Here is a 23,163-nt window from a genome sequence, read left to right on the forward strand (position 1 = left end):
TTATAGGGATTGCATTGAATTTATACAATGCTTTCGGTAGTATTGCCATTTTGACAATGTTAAGTCTCCCGACCCATGAGCAGGGGATATCTTTCCATTTCCTCATGTCCTCTTTTATTTCCTGAAGTAGCGTTTTGTAGTTTTCTTTGTACAGGTCCTTTACTTCCTTAGTTAAGCTGATTCCTAAGTACTTGATTTTCTGGGGCACAATTGTGAACGGGATTGTTTTTTTCATGTTGCTTTCTTCTCTCTCACTGTTTGCATATAGGAAAGCCATGGACTTTTGGGTATTGATTTTATAGCCTGCAACTTTACTATACGAGTCTATTGTTTCTAGGAGTTTTTTGGTGGAGGTTATTGGGTTCTCTAAGTATAGTATCATATCATCTGCGAATAGTGAGAGCTTAATTTCTTCCTTTCCTACCTGAATGCCCTTAATATCTTTTTCTTGCCTAATTGCTATTGCAAGTACTTCCAGTACTATATTGAACAGCAGTGGAGAGAGTGGGCATCCTTGTCTCGTCCCTGATCTTAGAGGGAAGGCTTCAGTTTTTCCCCACTGAGGATGATGCTTGCTGTAGGCTTGTGGTAGATGGCTTTAATTATGTTGAGGAAGGTCCCCTCTATACCCATTTTGGCTAGGGTTTTCATCATAAAGGGGTGCTGGATCTTGTCAAATGCTTTCTCTGCATCTATTGATATAATCATATGCTTTTTATCTTTTCTTTTGTTGATATGATGGATTATGTTGATTGATTTCCGAATGTTGAACCATCCTTGCATCCCTGGGATGAATCCTACTTGGTCATGGTGTATGATCTTTTTGATGAGTAGTTGGAGAATCCTATTGTACTTTATTATTATCATTTTTGCCACACCCTCTGGTGCTGGGAGTACTTCTGATCTAGTGCTCATGGTTACTCTTAACTGTGCTTGAAGACCATGCAGTGCAAATGATCAAATCTGGGCCTACCTTATGCAAAGTATGTGCTTCAGCCCTTTGGTCTTCTCCCGAAGGTCATATTTTATTTATTTATTTATTTATTTTTAATGAAAAATATGGAACGCTTCATGAACTTGCATGTCATCCTTTCACAGGGGCCATGCTAATCTTCTCTGTCTTGTTCCAATTTTTAGTATATGTGCTGCCTAAGCGAGCACCTGAAGGTCATATTTTAAAGTCACTCTATTTGCTGCCCTGCTCTCTGTTTGGGAGTAAGAACACTTAAGTCAATGGACATTTCCCACTTTTCTCCTCAAATGTGTTCTCATGCTGCTAAATACTACTGACACTGATTTGTAATGAGCTAACCAGCTAATCTCCTTTCAGGGCACAGGGGTACATCTTTTTCTATTCTGTCTAGCCTCTAGTTTCCAAATCCTGAAACTGCCAGAGGAAAATGCGCAATGGTTATCTACTGTAACCATAGCAGGTTGGGGTGTGCTGTTGATCTAATGGCAGATGGCCCAGAGGAGTCCTAGCCCAGAGGTCTGGAGTGGGCTAGAAACTTTTCTGTATGTGTGCGAACAAATCTAATGCCTTAATTAATGCTTCTATGTTGATCATCCTACGTGCCTTTTGACCAGTTAAATATGTGTTTAATATAACCTCAGGAATTTCACTCTCTGCAAAATTAGGATGTCAGTCATTGTCACTTCTTCCCATAGCTTGCTAGGCCTTTAGGAACTTCTTATTTGGACTCTTCAAGCCTTGCCTGGGCAAAATGCTATAGACATACTACTATTACTCTTCTGCTGTAACCCCAAATGTCTGCAAAAAGGATTGATCTCACGTTTATTACCTTTAATTGTCTTCAAGGGAATTTGGTAGCTCTATTTTGTTTTTAATTCTAAGGGTCTGTATTTCTGTCAACTGTTTGATGTAAAAAGAGACTGTCACACTGTCACACTGTCCTCCTGTTGTTCATTGATTTTGCTTGAGCAGGCCCAGTAACGTCTGCATTGTGAGATTTCTTGTTACTGTTTTTGGCATATTGAATACGTCACAGGTAGCTTGCCAGGCTTTGCTGTGCGGGTGAGATACTCTAGGTAGCTTGCCGGGCTCTCCAAGAGGGGCGAAGGAATCGAACCTGGCTTGGCTGGGCTGGCTGCGCCAAGGCAAACGCCCTACCACTGTGCTATTAGAGCACATTCATTCTGTAACATATTTGTGAAATTTTAAGAGCTACTTTGGGGATACCTTTTGACTCTTTTTTGTTTGTTTTTGGGTCACACCCTGTGGTGTTCAGGGCTTACTCCTGGTACTACACTGAGGAATCAGTCCTAGAAGTATGCCTGAGACCATATGGGGTGCCAGGAGTCAAATTCAGGTTAGCTTTGTGCAAAGCAAGTGTCCTATGTATTGTATTTAAATCGCATGGATATGTGTAATGTGAAAAGTTTAAATAGTAGGAGGGAGAGACAAATTCTTCCCAGGAGGGTGGGGTCCTAGTAGATAAAAATTTCCTGGAGTTCAGCAGTGAAGTAGGGAAAAGGTTTTTCAGATCCAACATGCAATTTGAGGAAAGGCTTTGTATAGGTTATCCCCTAAAATGGTACCTATCAAATCATAATGTTACCATGAAACTGGCTAACTCCTGAGTGTATCCTTGAATTATTGTATTTAAAATTAACATCCTAAATTACACGTGTTTATAAATTTATTCATTTAACAGATTTATGAAGGTAGATTTGTGTCACCTTATGTCCTATGTCATCGCCTTATGATGACTTCTTGTAGTAACCATTCTTCCCTGATGTCCCATGTACATAGTCCATGGTCCATACTGGCCTCACACTGATTTTCTGCCTCAGTAGTTCTCTCACTGGTTGTTTCCATGAATTGATCCATTGCTTTCCTGGTTTATTTATCTGCTGATGTTCTTCAATATCCTTGTCATGTTGCTGATGCTTTATGATCTGTTTCCTTGCTATTTGTCCCTGTACTTTTCTTGGTTCTCTGGATATACACAGGTGAATGAGAACTGCCACTTTTCCTGCCTTTTGGAGGAAAAGAAACCCCTCACTTTTGATAGGTGAAGGATCAAAGACAGACTACCCTCTTCCCTCTGGTCCAAGGGGAGAGTCAAAGAAGTTGTCTGATACTGTTCCTCTTTAAAGGTTTGCTAACTCTATCCATTAGCCATTTCCGTTATCTTTCTGATTGGCTGCCCTTCATGTAGGTGAGATTTAAAAGAGCCAATTGTTTTGACTACATTATCCAGAGTCCCACCCCTCATCCTCTACCCCCTCCCACTTCCACAGTAACTACTAGAGTCATAACTGTGGGGTGGAGATGGCAGTAGAGCCATAGACTCAGCAATAGGCAGGTAAAGAAGCCAAAGCTCTAATCAGAGGTGGTTCAAGTTCAGAAGGGATTCTTGAAAAAATATTGATGAGGAGGGAGATATAAGTAATCTTGGGTAAGAGGAACCTCTCTCTCTCTCTCTCTCTCTCTCTCTCTCTCTCTCTCTCTCTCCCTCCCTCTCTGGGTAAGAGGAACCTCTCTCTCTCTCTCTCTCTCTCTCTCTCTCTCTCTCTCTCTCTCTCTCTCTCTCTCCCTCTCTTTGTAGGATAACAATGCGGAAGATGTAGCACAGCATTGGTTTGTCCTTTCTCCCTGGCTGCAGAGAGCTTAGGTTTATAGGGTTACACCCATCACAGTGCTCCTGAGGCACTCCCATTTTCTGTGTTTATCTTTAACCTCTACTTTGTGCTCTGCTTCCCCAACTGGTTAATCACCTTTAACCCCAAAGCAGTACCTGTGACTTGCAAAGTCAAATTCCTCAGAAATCTCTGGATTTATATTTGTAAGTGAAATATTCCATTTCTCTTTTCTTTATGTCCTTTGCATAGTTTACTGTAGAGCAATGTCCTTTTTGTATAGACACAGGAAGACAGTTTAATGCTATGTTTTGTAACTTGGCAGTTAATTGACTCAGAATAATATTAACTCCTGGGCATCTGTTTACCCAACTTAAGCCTTAGTTTCCCTTAATTCTTAGCACCCCAAAGCAGGGTCCTGACGAAAGGATTGGATGGACCCAGGACAAGCTTTGAGCTACCCTGGCATCAGAACGGGCCAGCCAAGTGCCATAATACTTAATTATAAGTTAAAAGCACGGTCAGGGGAAAATTCTGCCATGATCCAAAGAGAAACAACTGGACAAGGATATTGCTTAGGGTTAAGAAGAGCTCATCTGGCCTGAGCACTGTAGTATGGGATTTATATCAGTATGTCCCCAGGAGAGCCACCCTATAAGCTTAATGTATCCATACTGTGTCCATACAAAATGACTAATATTATTAAAAAGTAGAATTAAGATAAATGTTTAAATGTCTGTTGGACTAAGGAAAAGAGAAAGGCACCCCTCAATGAACTTCTAAGCACCCTTGAGAGGATCTTTTTTCTTAGAGAGCTTCCCTGGAAGGAAGGAAGGGTTTTCATATGTTGATTGTGCTATCTGACCTAGGGGTGCATGTAGTTCCTACCTGGAATGTGAGGTCTAGACATAGGTGGCCAGACAGTGCAGAGAGACCAGCATGGGGTACAGGGGAGATGGGGGAGGGGAAAGGGGGAAGGGGGGGCAGTGTGACACAGGAATGGGGAACTTAGTGAGACTGGAACAGGCACGTGGGGAAAACGGAATAAATGGCAACTGATCACCAACAAGCCTGGTGGCTCTGTTCCCTCCTTCATGCATCTGTTGGCAGCACAGCTGCAGGCCACAATGGGGAAGTGGCTAGTGGCCACTGAATACACGTGGTGGGCAAGAGACCAGCCCACTGCTGCTCACTCATTTAGTTTTTGAATACATACTCTCTCTCTTCTCTGTCTTTCTCTCTCCATCTCTCTGTCTGTCTCTGTCTCTCTCTCTCTCGCTCTCTCTCTCTCTCTCTCGCTCACACACACACACATACACGCACCACACATTCTTTGCTTTTGATATTTGTAAATTGGTTTGTTTCATGAACTGTTTAGTCCATGTGGATTTATACTTAAATCCCACAAATACCAGTGACCAGTGTCCTGTTACTGCAAGGAACCGTGCCATGCACAGAGAGCCAGGGGTAGAAAGGTAATTGATTATTTTCTCTCTAAGGAGACCTTTCACTTCCCCAATTGGTATGAATTGGGGAGCCGCAGGACCAAGCTTATTAGTGATGGTGATATAAAAAAATACCCAACCTTTGAAGGAAGACTCCAGGGCATCTTTTCAGTCCCAAACTGTCTCAAAATTTAAAAAATAAATAAATAAATAACGGACTTGGTGTCAGCCCCTGAGCATAATATGCAGTGTAACAAATGCAGTCATTATAAAGTAAAGTACATGGAATTTAATCCATGGGTTTAGTGACAGCCTGCAAATGACTTAATCAAATAGAGTGCATTTATTTCAATAGTGTATGTGTGTATGTGTCTCAAGCAGAGTTCGAGGGGCCCAGAGGACACTCCTGTAGTTACTTAGTTGACAGGGCAGAATGCTTCAGTGTTAGGGTCGGAGGATGTGGGTGCTACTTGGGGCTTATATGCTCAGGGCTACCTAGGCCGCCCTGGAGGTGCTGAGGGATGATCTGGTGGTACTAGGGTGAGGTCATGTGGGTCAGGGATCAGACTGGGGTCAATGCAATGCATGCATCCTGGATCCCTATTCCATTGCTCCAGCCCCTGTTTATTTCAAATTTCAGGTTGCTAAGACATTGTCAACATTTTTCAGAGCTGGAAGGGTCCTTTTTTTGGTATTCCCACAACCTCCTGTGTGTATTACTTCATAGCCTTTGAACCATAATAATTGTAATTGTGTGTGTCTTCACCATTAAACTGGGAGTCCTTTGAAGTCAGGGACTGGGTGTTGTTCATCTTCTCTCTAGTGCTTAGACAGCATGTGGTATGGAAGAAGAAGTTTGGTGAGTTTAATGAAGCCTTTAAAATATATCTTCTGTGTCCTTGTTTTACAGATAGGGAAATTGAGGCTCAAGCAAGGGCTAACTTATGCAAGTTCAAATAGGAAAGTAACCATAGAGTCAGGGAGTAATCCCAGTTTATTTTGATTGCTTAACATTTCTGTGGCTGTTTTCTCCTCCTGCCCAGCGTGGTTTGCTAGCTAATTAGCCAGAAGTTGGAAGCATTCACAAGGAGTGGAAATGCAAACCTTCTTTGTTATGAAAACCAGTGGGCATGCAAATGTAGCCCTTCTTGTATTAAGTACAGGATTTGTTTCTCTAAGTCCCTTCACTTACTCTAAAGCCAGGAGTCAACAATGGCTCCAGTGTAAGGTTTCCTTTTCTTCTCTGAGAAAACACACACACACACACACACACACACACACACACTTGCATACACACAAACAACACTAGAGCACGTGATGTGAGCGACCAGCTGAAAGGATGTTTGGGGAGGCAATCATGGCATTTGTTCTACCCCTGTGACTGGGAAAATCCAGTATACCAGGATTCAATTCACAGCAACTGCAGTTCTTGTCCTTGCTCCTCCATGGGCTCTGCGAATGGGTCCAGGACATGCATCTCCAAGCAATATTTTGAGGCATAAGTGGAGGAAGGAAGAGAGCAATTTCATCCCCAAGGTTGTTCTAGTACCTTGGACCAACTCACTCAAGTGGTCTTTTCTGGGCCCCAGTACCTGCATCTGTAAAATGAATTAGATTACATGATTTACAGAGTCCCTTGGAGCTGGAACCTTCTCCAGTTGTCTTCCCCAGAGATGTAATTGGAGTCAGGACAGGATGCAGTTCAGGGACTACAGCATCAGGCAAGGGGTGACCCTGTGCTGACACAGTGCTGGCTCTAGCAGTTTCACAAGCCAGGGCTCCTTGTTTGATGGAGGCCTTTTATCAGGGCCTGTTTGTGCTCTGTCCAGGATTTGCCTGGCCACCTCACCAGTCCCCATTCTGCTCCTCAGGGTCTGGGAGAGAGCCAGGGGCTGTGGAGACTCACAGGCAGGGTTTCCTCCCTAGAGCTGCTCAGATGGTGAAACTCACCAAGTCCAGAGAGATTTCCTGTTTTGTTTTCCACAAGCTCAAGTGACTGACTGTTACAGAAAACCGCGCCACACACATACACGTGCGCGCAGGGACACACACACACACACACACACACACACACACACACACACACACACACGCCTGTGTGCACGAACACACAAAACAAAAATGCACGCACCAGCAAAACAGAATGTTCTCTCTCCTCCGCTTGCCGAAGTCCAGGGCGATCTCTTACCATCTGTGTCACTTTCACCCATGGCCCCAGATTTCGCCATTACCGTAATTAAGCCCTCAGTGCTGGCGGGAGATGTTAGGGAAGCTGAAGCCAGCAGCAGTTGTACATGTTAATTTCAGTAAGAGAAACTTAGCAAACGGGGTGGGGGTGGGGTTAGGAGAGGTCTGTCATTCAGCATGACCTCATGCCTTCCCATCTGGTTTCTGTCCTCATGAGAGCCCCCACTCTCCACCCACCTCCTGTGCTGGTGGAACAGACCTTGGTTCCAAGGGTACTTTCTGACAGGTAGCAACAACAGTTCTGGGTACCAGAACTTGATCCCCATGCTTATTCTGCAAACACCAAATGGGATATACTTACCTGAAAACGAAAATAAGAATGTTGTTTATCTGAAATTTAAATTTTACCGGGCCTCTTGAGAACCTCAAACCACATACTGAAGCAAAAAGAAAAAAGAAAGAAAGAGTATTTTTATTTTCTGAATTTGGCCATTAAACTTTGTTTTCACTCCCTGCCATGGGAGGTTAAGTAGGAAAAGACCTTCAGCTGAGAGTCCCGGGGATCTGGCTTGGGATTCTGCTTCTGCCACTTATTTGCTGTGTGCTCTGGAGAGGGGGGGAGGGAAGCTACATAATTCTGATTCCTGGTGGTCTCACCAGATAATTGAATATCAGAATATGCGGTATCTCAGCACTGGGGTGAGGATTACTATTTTCAGTGCCCTTAAAGTACCTTAGACTGTGTGATTTGATGTTTCATGAACATTAGCTTTTATTATACTTTTTTTTTCTAATGTCTGTGGGTCACTATGCCTCATCCAAGAGAAATTAGATCATTTGTTCCTCCCCTAGGAGAGGCTATGGGTAAGAACATACGGCAGGAATATTTGGAGCCTGTTCAGCAGAGGCACTGGAACAATGTGACCGAGGCTTACATAATGGTGGTTCTTGATACACACCTTCCACTTCTAGAGTTGTGTTCTGGAAAGCTAAGGAGGTTGACCCCAGACTCACTTTACATGTGCATGCTGAACATGGACAAATCTTTTGAACAATGTAGGATAGAAAAACTGAATGTGTGATAACTTGGTGACCTTCATGGCAGACTGTATGAAGTCTTCAATGAAAAAAAGACAGGTAGATGGCCAAAATACTGGAGCACATGCTTCATATGTGGGAGTCCTGGGTCCAATTCTCAGCAGCACATGGTCCCCTTAGTCCTGCTGGGAGTGGGCCCCCCCTTCACCTCCTGTCCCAAGCACTGAGCCAGGAGTAAACCCCCAAGTGTCACCAAGTGTGCTAACAAAGCAAAAAAGTGCAAAAAGCATTAAAAATGAAAACAAACAGGCTAAAAAGAAAACAAGGAAGCCCCCAGAGTGTGTGTCCTGGCAAAGGAATAAGAGATGTTCTCAAGAACCCCTAACTTTGAAGGTGAGCTGCCAAATATCCGGAATCCCCAATCTGCCTTGAAATGTCACTGCAAATGGAGCAAGTGGGTTAAGCTTGAGCCACATCTGAGCTTGAGCCTATAATGGTCAGTTCTTCAGTAAATATTGACTGAGTAACTGTGCTCAGTCCCGTGAAAATGTTCCTGTTGTGAGGGAGCCAGCCCCTTGCGCATGGTGGAAGTGGAGAGAGTTGGGTGTGTTGGGGGTGTTGGGTGAAGAGAGCAGGCCAGTGGAATGTCACAGTAGGTGTGGTCCAGAGAACGAGCAACTTGCCAACCCTAGGAAAGCCAGTGTAGGGGTCAGCATAGGGTCCCATACATCACTCACAGGTGGTCCAACTCCTATTTAATCCTGGCACCACATGACCCCCAAGCATCACTGAGTGGGCCCTGAGGACAAGCATAATCAGTTGAGGCTCTGGAGGTCCCCAGCACTGCTGAGGTGGCTTGGGTATCTCCCAGCAGAGTTTGAGCAGCATTTCAGCCTTGGACTCTTGGCATTACTGTCAATGTGGTTGACTAAGAATCGCAGGTGAGGCCCAGGACCTCCTGATCATTGGTTGGAGGTTCCCATATGTCCCTTCCAAAAGAAATTCAGGTAGCTTAGGATGTGGCTTTGGCTTTAAAGCTCGGACCTTTCATGCATGAGAAAAGGGCTTGATCCCTGACACTGCAAAAATAAAATAAGACCTGAGGCTGGAGAGATAGCTCAGTAGGCTGAGTGCATGCTTTGCATACAGTGGGGTCTAGCACTGCATGGCACCTCAAGCAGAGTGCAGAGCCAGTAATAGTTGCTGAGCACTACTGATGTGGCCCCAGAATAAACAAAATAAAAAGTTTCATTTGAAATCAAGAGAGTGAATTGGAGTACAAAAGTTCGTAAGAAAGAGAGAGAGAGAGAGAGAGAGAGAGAGAGAGAGAGAGAGAGAGAGAGAAAGAGAGAGGGAGGGAGAGAGAGAGAGTGATATGGGGGTGTTATTCTATCTGAGATGACAGAATGTGCTTTAATATAAAGCAATAACAAGGCACATCCAATTAAATAAAACATTGATCATCATTTAGAGCAAGGGTCAGCCAACTTCGCCCCTCAAACCAAAGCCAGCCTGTGGCCTGCCATTGTGAATAAAGTTTTGTCAAAACACAGTCATGCTCACTCAGAGTATTGCTGAGGTTGCTTTCATGCCTGGAAGGCAGACTTAAGTCATTGTGGCAGAGATGGCCTGTGTGCAAAGCCAAGACTCTTTCCTTTCCAGCCTTTTGCAGAGCTTTGCTGTTTTCTCCTTTAGTGCATACACTCCACAGTTAGGGATTCACTGTTGGTGCAAATGTTAGTAGTTGCATGAGAGTGGATGGCAACCTGTGAAGGAAAGTCAGAGAAGTGTTGAATGTTGAGACAGGGAGGTGGACAGGAGCTGAGCCTAAGTATAGAGTTAAGACCGGAGCTACGTGTGTGTCAGGAGATGGGTCACTGAGTTTCTGGATGACCCAAAGGGGAATAATAAGATGGTCATACCAAGTATGGGGTGCTTGGAAAGCCCACTCAGGATGGGAGATGCGTGCTAAAAGTAGACTACAGGCCTAATGATGGTCATTCAACACCTCTCTTGCAAACCACAGCACCCATAAAAGGAGAAACAAAGAGAGAGATAGAGAATGCCATGTCACAGAGGCGGGGTGGGTGGGGGACATGCAATGGGGGTGGTGAGAGGGATACTGTGCTCATTGGTGGTGGAGAAGGGGCACTGGTGAAGGGATGGGTACTCAATCATTGCTTAACTAAAACATAAACACAAAGCTTTGTAAGTCTGTAACTGTACCCCATGGTGATTCATGAAAGAAGAAAGGAAGGAAGGAAGGAAGGAAGGAAGGAAGGAAGGAAGGAAGGAAGGAAAGAAAGATGGTAATATGTGTACAACACACAGTGTATGGAGGTGCTTAGGGTCAGGACCTGGAACTCAAGGTACTTGGATTAGACTCCAGTTCTGCTACTTGCTAGCTGTGAACTTTAGGCAAGATACTTTCCTTTCATGTTTTCTAGTTAGTAGAATGAGAAGTGCTACTACTAGTTACAGTAGTCTCAAAAGTACAAAGGCTATGAAGAGGAAATGTTAATACAGATAGAGGACTTGGCCCCGAATTGCTTTGCTGTGGACATTGTTTCTGTCCTGTTTCCGGGGTTACTCTGGCTCAGACTGACTCTGGCCAGTGATGGGTAGAGATTTAGGTCAGAGACGATGTCCCATGTGCCTTCCTATTCAGTCTCTCCACCACTGTCATTCTCATCTTTTCTGTCCTTTGTTCTAGGCCTTCAAGAGTGCACTGATGAGCTCCTACTGGTGCTCAGGAAAAGGGGACGTGATCGATGACTGGTGCAGGTGTGACCTCAGCGCCTTTGACTCCAGTGGGCTCCCTAACTGTAGCCCCCTCCCACAGCCGGTGTACGTATGTATGGCTCCTCTTGCTCCCACCACCCCTGCCAAGGACTCATGTTCCCGATCTGCCTGCCCAGGCCATGCCTAGCTTTGGTAGCCAGGATACAGAACCAGATATCTGAGGTTTCTGGGGTCCCTCCTTTCTTCTTCGATGAGGCAGGGAGCTTTGGCATAACCAACATATGGTTCTGAGGTCGATTTCAGAATGCAACCTGAGCTTTTTATATGCACTTTGGGGTTCCTCACTGATTCCTTCTCTCTATTCAGGAGAGGTTTTCTGGGCCTGACAATAGGTCAGTTCCTATTTTGCCCAATGGGGCTACCAAGATATAGAAAGTATACTCTTTATTTTTTTTAAATAAAAGAACTGTGGAATGATAGAACAGCAGGTAGGGAATTTGCCTTGCACGCGGCCAACCCGGGTTTGATGCCCAGAATCCCATATAGTCCCCTGCACACCACCAGGAGTAATTTCTCAGTGCAGAGCCAGGAGTAACCCCTGTGCCTCGCTGGGTGTGACTCAAAAAAGAAAAAAAAATAAATTAAAGAACAGATGACTTATTAAAGAAACTTTGGTACACTTACACAATGAAGTACTATGCAGCTGTTAGAAAAGATGAAGTCATGAAATTTACATACAAGTGGTACTACATGGAAAGTATCATGCTAAGTGAAATGAGTCAGAAATAGAGGGATAGACATAGAAAGATTGCATTCATCTGGGGAACATAAAGTAACAAAATAGGAGACTAACACCCAAGAATAGCTGAGATAAATACCAGGAGGATTACTCTATGGTCCTGAGGACAGCTGCACATGCTAGGGGAAAAGGCAGCTCAGATAGAGAAGGGAGCACCAAATAAAGGGTGTTGGAAGGTTCCTCTCAGGATGGGAAATGTATGATGAGAGTAGACTACAGTCCGAACATGATTGCCACTCAATGTCTCTTTTGCAAACAACAGCACTCAAAAGGAGAGAGATAACGGAGGGGAATGCCCTGCCACAGTGGTAGGGTGGGATGGGTGAATGGGGGTGGGAGGGATAGTGGGACTGGTGGTGGTGGAGAATGGGCACTGGTGGAGGGATGGGTATTCGATCATTCTATAACTGAAACCCAAGCACAAAAATTTGTAAGTCTACAACTGTACCTCATGGTGTTTCACTAATAAAAATTTAAAAAAAAAGAACTGTGACTTACAAAGTGATTGATTGTTGGGTTTTAGGCATGCAGTATTTCAGCACCAATCCCACCACCAATGTGAACATCCCTCAACCAGTGGCCCTGCACTCTCTCCCTCCCCCCACCTGCCACCTTGACAGGCACATTTTAAAGTTCTGTGGTTATAGTTTAGTTTTCATGTTTTCAGCATTGTTGAGTCTAAGAAAGTTAGTTTTTATTCACTCATTCGTTCAACAAATAATTTTGTTTTGGTTTGGAGTCACAACTGGTGGTACTCAGGGGCTACTTCTGACCCAGTGTGCAGGGGTCACTCCTGGAAGTGCTCAGAGGAACCATATGATTGAACTGACATCTTGCCCGCAGACAGAGCATACGCTTAGTCCACTTGAGCCATCTCTCTGCCCCCACTCCTCATGCACACATAATTTTTTCAGATTTAAATTTAATTTTAATTCTATTATTTAAAAAATTATTTTGGTTTAGGTAAAATAGTCACCGTAGTGTTTAAATTTCTGGTGTGGATATTACCACATACCCCAATGACCCGACCCTCCCCCATGCCTGTCTTTCTTCTAGTTCAAGGTTTCAACAAATAATTTTTGATCACCTATTATCTATTGGACACAGGAATTCCACTAGCTGTTCAACAAGATAGGCCCAACCTGACAACGTAGAGAGTTTACAGTTTGGTTGGGACAAGAGGGTGCAGTGGAAGAGTTATATATATTAAAAAGGCAGAAAAGTATAATTTAGTTCAAAACCTTAAGTAAAAAAAATGAAGAAAATATATTACGCTTAGCCAGGTTTGATTCCTCCATCCCCCTTGGAGAGCCCAGCAAGCTACCAAGAGTATCTCGCCCATACGGCAAAGCCTGGCAAGCTACCCATGATGTATTCGATATGCTAAACACGGTAACAACAAGTCTCACAATGCAGACATTACTGGGCCTGCTCGACCAAATCGATGAACAACGGGAGGACAGTGACAGTGACAGTGACATTAAGCTTACTTACAGAAGAAATAAGGGAGACATGTATGTTAATGGAGGGGGGGGCAGGGGGCAGAGGAAGGAGAAGGGGTCACCTTGTGACTCTAACCTGAACTAGGAAGGGAGGTCACCAGGTGAGGAGCAGCCCCCTTCAGCTTTCAGGAAAGTGAATGGTGCATGGGGAAGCTCTGAGGCTGCAAATTCAGCCTTTTAGGTGAAGGACAAGTCCTCTTTATTCTGTTTGGTTCTTGTTGGGCCTCCTGAGTAATGCTCAGTAAGCCCAGATTCTATTTCCTGCTGCTCTCTACTAACCAGATGGCAATTCACTGTGATGGCCCGAGGATGCAGTGTTGTTTGGGGGCTGCAGGGCTGCCTACCCCCTGACCCAACCCATACTGGCAGTGCTAGAAGTCTCCAGAGTTCCAATCCAAGGATGCTCAGCTGTTGTGGTGCCACGAATCAACCTAACACCTGTCCTATCTCCCCAGCCCCAGGATACCTTGACCACAGGAGTATGATTAAGAAGCAGAGTGATATGAGGAGCAAAGGGGAAATAGAGTCCAAGAAGCAACACTTTGTGAGGGGAGGGAAAATTCCATTGTAAGAGGGAGTGTAGTGTTGTGTATCAAGGGCAGTGGACCAGCCATGTGGTCATCCTGATTCTGCCCCCCAGCGTGCTCTATGATGCTGTGCAAGCTGTTTCCCTTTTCTGAGCCCTGCTTCCCATCTGTGGAGAGAGGGGATCACACTTCACTATTCCCCTCGACCCTTGCATTTCTAACCTTCAATCGTGTTATTTCTGGCTTTGGAAAGGAACTCCCCTGGAGCTCCTGCCCTCTCTGAGAGATTTGAGGAAGAGTTGGCTGATGAAGAGGACAGGAAAGTGGGAAGCCAGTGTTTTGGAAGTAAGGCCAATTTAGTGAACAAGGAGGCATCACCGAGGATAGAGTTGGAACACACAGACAAGCTAAGCTGCTTCCTGAGAGAAAATGCCTTGTGCATGGATTCGTTAGCTCTCTTACTGAGACTGAGCCATGGTCCTTACTGCCCTTTGTCATGACAAGGAAACAAAGACTGGGCAAAGTGAAATGACCAGCATTCACAGAAAAGGTGGGCAGTGATTTGGATCAGGAGAGGAGTGCAGGCACGGAATTTTGTGCTGGAATCTTGACACATGTGGGTGCAGATTCTTGGGGCCCAGCCACTGCTGAGTGGCAAACAAACCAACTGTCATCCCCTCTAGGCTGCGGCTGTCCCCAACAGTGGAGCCCTCCAGCACTGTGGTGTCCTTGGAGTGGGTGGATGTTCAACCAGCTATTGGGACCAAAGTCTCCGACTATATTCTACAGCACAAGAAGGTGGATGAATACACTGACACAGACCTCTATACAGGTGAGTCAAAATCCCAGAACTCTTTTGTGTGTGTGTGTGTGTGTGTATGTGTGTGACTCTGTGTGCTCTGTGTGTGTATGTGGGTGGGGGGAGGGGGAGAAAGAGAGAAATGATATTTCTCAGAGATAAAAATACTGTTTAGATTTTTTCCTATTTATTTCAGAATAGTCTCCGGGTGTTCTTGTGTTTCAAGGAATTTGTGTGTTTCCTGTAACGTATATAATTTGCCACCAAATTACTATCAATGGTATTCTGTTATAAGATTCTGTTCTCCCAGAATTCATATTGATACCATTTTCATTTTGTTTGGGGACCACACCCTATAGTGCTTGGGGCTTACTCCTGGCTCCGTGACCAGGTATCACTCTTATTAGTGTTTGTGGGACTAAACTGGGATTGGCTGCATAGGAGCTAGATACCTTAACCCCTGTTTTTCTCTTCAGCCTTTCAGTCTGTCTTAAATGACTTTATATAGACATTCTCCACTGTTGATTATCCTTTCCATTTTTATGCTTCTGATCTTGATCCTAAGGCACTACCTTGTAATGTATCCTTCAAGTATACAGTGTTCTTTTTATATAGTAAAAGGACTTTATAATATATATATATTGCTATTTTTTGTTTGTTTGGGGGCCACACCAGGCAATACTAAGGCCTGACTCCTGGCTCTGTGCTCAGGATCATTCCTGCTGGGGCTCAGGGCACCATATGGAGTGCCAGGCATCAAATCTGAATTTGCAGCATGCCAGGCAAGTACTACCCACTATACTATTGCTCCGGTCCCATAGATTGTTATTTATTTCTCTCTTCCAAACCTTTATACTGTGTTATCATTTATTTTAGTCATATGTGTAAGTTCTGTGATTATTATTTTTACTTAGTAAATGATCTTATTTTTAAAAGTTCTGAATGCTTTTTGTATTTTATTATTTTTTTAAATTTTATTTTTATAAAGTTCACATTTAATATTCAAACACCAGTCCCACCACCATTATACCTTCTCACCACCAAATTTCGAATGTTTCCATACCAAAACCCAAACCCTGCCCCCCAAAGCAGACTGAAGTAATTTATTTTGTATTACCTGTTATCAATAATCTACTAAAAATGATCCAAAAGACTTTCCTTAGAGGAAAGTGTGTGAAAATTGTATTTCACCCAGGAGCCATTAAGCCCTTCTATAAGAGATTACTAACATGTTGCACACAGATTGAACCTTGTGTGCTTATATATATCTGTATACATCTATATTGGGCTAGAACAATAGAACAGCGGTAGGGCGTTAGCCATCTGCCAACTGACCCGGGTTGGATTCCTCTGCCCCTCTTGGAGAGCCCATCAAGCTACCGAGAGTATCTCGCCTGCACGGCAAAGCCTGGCAAGCTACCCATGACATATTCTGTATGCCAAACACAGTGACAACAAGTCTTACAATGTTACTGGGCCCACTTGAGCAAATCGATGAACAATGGGAGAACAGTGACATATATATATATATATATATATATATATATATACATACATATATATGTCATATATATTGATTTCCACAGAAAATTGGTCGCCTTCTACTTTAAACCCCATCAAATGTGGTGTGCTACAGTTGATACATCAGTGGTGTACAGTATGGGATGGGATGTTTTAGGTACTCTAGTGATGTATTTTTTTCTCCGTTTTTTTAAGCTATTATCATTGGGTAGATAATTCTAAATTGATAGTTTTCTTAAAAAAATAATTTAAAAACTTTCTCTCATCTTCTTGCTTACATTGCTTCTTATAAAAAATCTTTCTATCTTTGTTCCCTATTATACATGCCATATTTCTCCTCTTGCTTCTATGTTTTTTATTACTGGTTTTAAATATTTTCATTGAATTTCAAATTTCATTGAATTTGAATTTCATTGACCTTTTTGGATCAGTCAACCTATGATTTCATTGCATTTTGAAAATATGAGACCTTGATGTTTTAAAAATACTTTCTCTCCACTCATATTTCTTCTTTTTTAGTGACTCTAGTTATTCTGATGACTCTAGTCATATGTGTATGGGTCCTTGAGGTTACCCTTGCTTTCACTAGTGGTGTTTTTATTTAACCTTTTTTTTCTTTCTGTATTTCTTTACTTCTGCAAAGTCATCTCTATTTTTAATTCTAGCTGGTAAACACTTTATTTTGGTCATTGAAATTGTCATCATTAAGTGTTCAATTTAAGTCTTGTTAATATATTTCATGTCTTAACTATTTTTGACATATGTCATGCAGTTACAATAGATATTTTAATGTCTTTGTTTGCTAATTGCAACTTAACATCTTGGTTACACAGATTTATCTCTCTTTGGGTTATGTGTTGTTTTTCCCTACTTCTTTGCATGCCAGGCAATTGTTTTTTTATGAATGCCAGACATGATGATTTTTGTCTTGTTGGGTGCTGGATATTCTTGGTATTCCTATAAATATTTTTGAACTCTTTTCTGGGACACAGTTATTTGGAACCAGTTTGATTCTTTTGGGTCTTGATTTTAAGATTTGTTAGGTGGAAGTAGAGTAATGTTTAGTCTAGAGCTAATTATTCCCCACTATTGAGGCAAGACCCTTCTAAGCGGTCTGCACAATAGTCCATGAGTTATGAGATTTTCCAGTGTGACTGGTAGGAACAGGCCCTATTTATGGTCCCTTTGTGAGCACTGGGGACTGTTTCATCTAATCCTCTTGGTTGTTCCTCACATATTTTTATGAGTCAGTACACTGCTGCATATTGAAAAGGCACCCTTCAGTAATATCTTTCATTTTCCCTCAGAATTACTCTTTTATTCATTACCCTGACTACACACTGTAGTCAAACTTTTTGGTCTCCTCAAACTGAGAACACTGTCTTCTCAATTTAGGGAATTGACACACTCTCTCTCTCTCTGTCTCTCTCTTTCTATTTCTTACAGTAACCTGACCTGGAAACTCTTAAAAGACTGAAAATGGGAGAAAATTTCAGGCTCACATAATTCGTTTTCCAACTTCTAGGATCTCTGTTCTTTGTTGACTAATTTCCAATTATTCAATATCTTACTTTATGCGCTTTGCTTTTCTTTTTAAAAAAAATCTTACTGTTTCAGGCAACAAAGCCAGGAAATCTAGTTTATGTTTTTATAGCTACTCCAGAAGGGGAAATCCAGGTGATTTTTTCTTGACTGTTTAGGGATGAGGATGCTCTGATTTAGGAATTGTATTTTGTTTGCTTGTTTGTTTGGTAGAGGGATGCTGTAATTGCTTTTCATGACATAGTTTTCTGTTATCCCCATACAGATATTACTTCCTTTCTTTCCTGCTGCCATTCACAAGTTTGAACCAAATGTCCCATCTACCTCCATCTTCCTTGTGTGATTTAACTGTTGGTGTCAATATCTGGTGCTTGATTTTTTTTGTTGTTGTTGTTGCTTGTTTTTTGGACAGGCAATTATCTTTAAGCAAACAAGATAAAGACTTTCTGTCTCCGGAGTTGTGTTTTGGGATCTTCCCTTCATGCCTGAGACACATAGATGTTCAGTGTTCACTAAATTGCATTGTATGTGGGTAGGTATTTAAATGTCTACATTTTCAACTCTGTCATTAACTCCTGGAGTAACTGTGTGGTCCTAGGGGTCTGATGTTGTTCCAGAGTCTACATAATAGGCCTTCTAAAACATATAATGATCAACCGATGCTGTCGATGATTGTGGTTAGATATTTGAAGAAAAAACCTCATCTCTTTGCTTCCATTCCATATCTAAATCCTCTACAAAATGGATGTGGCTTAAATGTGAAGCTTTCAACTCACTGGTTGAGTTTTGCCTTAGCGAACATACATCTAATGAAGGAGTGTAGGCTGTGGAAAACCCACATTCAGTTTCTACCACTGCTCACTGAGAAATCTAGGGTGAGCCAACATCTTTCTTAAGTCTCCTCATCTGGGAACAGGGGTGCTCACACCCTTAACAACCCACAAGCAATTTTGAGGGTCAAATGTAGTATAGTTCTTGGGACACTGTAGGTACTCATAAATCGTAGTTGCTCTGCTTTCACTTCCATAAAATTTTAATAAATGAAAGGGAACATAACATGTTAAGAAGAAAACAACAAAATCAGGTTTAAGACTTGTTTTGGTTAGAGACTTAGGGATTACTCACACATTTGGCCAGGTGAGGCCACATAGGGAAATGTGGACTTTCTCCTTTGATCTCTCTGGATTTGTGCCTGCAGCCAAGTCCAGTGCTGAGACTGTTTATTTATTCACCAGCTCACGTGTCCGCGTACACGTGGGCGTGCACACAGATATAGAGGCAGGCACCTTTCCTCTCTCTCTTTCTCTCTCTCTCTCTCTCTCTCTCTCTCTCTCTCTTTTCTCTGTGAGTGTCTCTGTCTCAGACACCCACAGGCACACACAGATGAATGCACATACACAGATGAACACAAAAGCACACACACTTGCCTGACTGCTTGGAATGCTCCCTCTCCCTGTCTGTCTTTGTCCCCCCCCCACCCTTGGGTTTGGCACCTACATTTATTTCCTCTAGAGAAGCCATTGCTCTGTCTGTTCTAGGACTTTAGAGGGGGAAGCCAAACATAAGAAGCCTCCTGTTCCAGTTGTTTTGAGCAGAAAACGGGGCTTGTTTGGGGTGGGTGGGGGTGGTGGTGGCTGAATTCCCCTCACGCTAATCTGTCATCGATATTAAAAACAGACGTCTGCTTCCTCCGATGGCCTCATCAGAGCAGTTGGCACAGATTCTGGCCTCTCAGGCAGGGGTTGATGCAGGGGGGTAGAAATGTGGTGGGGGTGAGGCACAAGTGGGTTTGATGCATCCAAGTCTCTTGTTTGGCTTCAGGAGTCAAAGGCCAAGGCTGGGGAGAGGCTGCAGTACAGGACTAGCTAGTGGGGGAGTCACAGCTTCAGTAGGGGCTCCGCTTGTTTTACCTGTTTCCCTGCTGAGTTCCAGATCTTTCCAAATCCTCTGCAGGGGTTTCGAGTCTACCTAGAGGCTGATGGAAGTTCATGGATGGAGGAGAGTGAGTTGTGCAAAAGCGAAGATGTCTCTTGCTACTTGACTGCGCTGGAGGCTTGGCCTCAGAGGAATGTAGCCCTCTGATCCTATTCTCCCTTGCCAACTCCTCAAACTCCCCAGAATTCTGAATAGAGGGAGCCTAAGCAAATAGCCCCATTTTCTCTTCGCAAGCTTCTGAAGACAAGGGAAGGTGTCTCACCCAACCTCTCAGCACTCTCCCTTGCATTTTCTTTTGGAATTTGTTTTTCAACTTAAAAAAAAAAAAAGAAAAAGAATTCAGACTTCTCTCTTTCACCCGGAGGGTTTCCAGCTTCAGCCTGTCTGATTTGGGACTGGAGGGCCAGCTGGCTCAGTGGGCCCCCTGCAGAGGCAGTCTGGCCCTCCCCACCTCCCCACCTCAGCCCCGAAAACCAGCAACATCTGGAGCTGGTCAGTGGTGTGCTGTGTCCTGGCATTGGGGATCCTGAAAGACCCCCTTCCCAGCACATCAGTACCAGGACCCACTCTTGCCAACTCTCAGTTTATGTCTCTATCTCTGTTTCTTCCTCAGTCTAGTCCTTTCTCTCTCCTTTCCTTGTTCTCTCTCTCTCTTTCCCTTGCCCCATAACCTTTCTTCTTGAGAATGTTTTCTTTCTTCTTTGGTATACTTCTACTCCATGTATAATGGTCTGCCGAATCTTAGCCTGTCTTTCCTTGTCTTTGTTCCTCCAACTCGCTCAGGTACATGCTGGTATTAGCAACTCAGTCATCTAGACTCATCAAGAGCTCAATCGAGGTGGTTAATGTCTAGAATGGTCAGAAAACAAGCTCAACCATGCCCAGAGTGTTGTCTTAAGCTCTTTTCCTATTTTCATAAAACCAAATATATAGCTGAGAAAACCTCCCAGCCTCCCCACCCCCCCACCAACACACACCCCTTAGATCTTAGACCAAAAGACGTTCTTACTTGAACCAATGAATGGAGGTGAATGTGTGCGGGAAATAGACTCATAAGCTGCAGGGCTAGTGGTAGCAGTGATTCTGAAGGAGCGACACTTCTATCAGGACTGTTTATGAAATTCTGCGGAAATTACTCATAGTTCCTCAAGCAGCGTGGGCCATGGCTAGGCCATACCCTTTGTCTGAAAAACTAGAGGGCCCTCACCCGCCTGCCGTCTGTCTGCCCTGGGCGAACTCGAAGGCAGTGATGTCATTGTAGACTGGGCCCCACTCCCTTGGTTAGCATGAGGCGGGTGGTGCGGGGGGTGAGGGAAATATGTTTTACAGGGTGAGGTACAAACTGACATGACTGCAAACATCTGGAACTGATATTAGGACCACAGAAAAAGTGTCTGTCCTCCAGCTGCTCTTTGGATGAGAGATTTCTGAAGTCAAGGGTCTCCAAAGGGAAAATATGCTAGGAGGGTCTTGCTTCTCTCCATTCCCCATCCCATGTCACTCATCCCTGCCTTCTATATAATGGGATGGTTTACACCATACACTGGTCCAAAACATTGACATGTATGGAGCCCTTATAATGGCACTGTAGAGAGACTGAACATACAATGGCAAGATGCCAAGCAAGATTCCTGCCCCAGTGCAACTTGTAGTTTACCAGGAGTTTAGCAAGATATTGCCCCATGGTCAGATAAGTATTGTGATCATTCTTTTTCTGTAGGAATATGCAAGAGGGGTTTCTAAATTAGACCAGTAGGGTTAGTAAGGGCCACTGAGAGGAAGTGAGGCAATTGTTTGGGATTATGGTCTCAGTAATTAATCACACTGATCAATTTCTCCTACTCAAGCCTACCTCCCCATTTTAGGGCTCACCATTGGACTGGAAAGATGGCAGATGGCTCTTTGCATCGTCCTTCCTCTTGGCTGCCACCTATTGCCAAGCTTACCCTAGTACTTGATCCACTGGAGATGCTAAGATAAAAATGCAATTCACTTCCCTTCTTCATTCCCTAGAGCCTGTTCTATCTGGAGACTGTCCAGACCAATCTGTCTGTCTTACCTCATGGCCAAGAAATGTAGTCATTCCTCCAAAGGAAAAGTCAGATGGAACCCAGCTTCCATCTTTGTGATCCAACTGAAGTGGCTTGTCTTGGTATTTTAACGGTATTTCAACTCTTGCCTTCTTGCCGATGTAATAGATGAGTTCATTGCTGGATGTTCCAGTCACCTCCCCAAACTACTCAACACCAATGATTTTCCCTTTCTTCTACCTTAGAAATTCCCTTCTTTCCTGGGTTATATCTAAACTTTCCCTGTTGTGATGTTGTCTCATCGAACCATTAGCATCCACACCCCTACTCTTTTGGACCTTGTTTTATCTTGTAGTTAAACAAAATAAACTACAATGCCTACCATTCCTTTTCATCACTAATTTATGTGGCATCACTAATAAGTCCCCACCTCTCAGTTGCAACTTTTCTATAGCCATTGCTCTTTTCATGTTCAGTGCTCATATGCCTCCTTAATTCATTTGTTGAGCTTCTAAGCCTTAAGTGAGGAATGAGGAGGTAGAGCCCTAGAGTGGTGATGAGGTCCTTCCTCTCTATGGATTACTGTCATCACAGAGATTCCTCACCCCTCCTGCTAGGTGACAGGCCATTGAGAGGAAAACCATCTCTGAGGGAGTGGGACCCTTACTAGAGCATGAATCTCTTGGTGCCTGATCTTTACAGGCTCTTAACTGGTTAGTTACTGCCTCTTAACTGGGAGGAATAAATCCTTGTCACTTATAAGCTACACAGTCAGTAGTATCTTGTTGTAGCAGCCCAGGAGAACCAAAACACTCTGGTGGAGTCCAGAGTCCACCTTTAATAACATTTAGCAATTGCCTCCAATTTCTATTGCTTTTCTCCTTACCTCTCTTTCTGTCCTTCACTCATCCTGATTCTTGGCCAGATGCCTAAACTGACTGCATGCAGCTCTCCCTCTTCTATGCAGCTAGAGAAAAGCAAACAGAGTGTCTGGTAGTGATATCTCATCAGTCCCCAATGTCAGCTGGATTATTCATGCTACCGGGCAATCCTGCAAGACTCCTCTGAGTGATTTGTTCTCATTATCCCTAAATTCACTACTCCCCACCCTTGCTTCCACCCTACCTCACAGATGGCCTTGTTTACACATTCTCAGAAGAGATAGTTCAAGTAGTTGTTCAGTGTCCTATTTAACAATTTTAAATTTATATGTTTCTCTACTCATATTCTTCCCTTTCCTGCTTGATAGAATATATGAAACATCCTCCTGGACCCCTTTTTTCATAAAAATTCTTATGATGTTTTGCATCTTAATTATCTCCCTCTATCTTTTATTTCCAATCTTTCCTTTCAGGTGTTTTTTTTTTCTCACAATTATTTGAATTTGTTTATGTGTTCTTCCTCCTGAAAAGAAGGGTATAATATTACCTTACTCGTAATATTTCTATCATTCTCTTCTGTCACTTAAAAACAAATTAGTTATGTTTGATTTT

General features: G+C 43.4%; 1 protein-coding gene and 1 non-coding gene across 5 annotated transcripts in view; one reads left to right on the forward strand and one right to left on the reverse strand.

Annotated features, from left to right (window-relative positions):
- Positions 1-23,163, forward strand: part of ASTN2 (astrotactin 2) — a 1,072,177-nt gene that overhangs the window by 878,214 nt on the left and 170,800 nt on the right. For all 4 annotated transcript variants that reach the window (XM_056138490.1, XM_056138491.1, XM_056138492.1 and 1 more), the window contains 2 exons: positions 10,987-11,120; positions 14,527-14,675. In XM_056138490.1, the coding sequence (XP_055994465.1) occupies positions 10,987-11,120; positions 14,527-14,675 (283 nt within the window). The remainder of the gene's footprint in view (positions 1-10,986; positions 11,121-14,526; positions 14,676-23,163) is intronic.
- On the reverse strand, positions 1,054-1,161 carry LOC130045857 (U6 spliceosomal RNA). The gene has a single exon (XR_008795626.1). It is a non-coding gene; the product is annotated as a U6 spliceosomal RNA (small nuclear RNA).

Source organism: Sorex fumeus, unplaced genomic scaffold (assembly GCF_029834395.1).
Source record: "Sorex fumeus unplaced genomic scaffold, SorFum_2.1 ptg000129l, whole genome shotgun sequence".
Lineage (NCBI taxonomy): Eukaryota > Metazoa > Chordata > Mammalia > Eulipotyphla > Soricidae > Sorex > Sorex fumeus.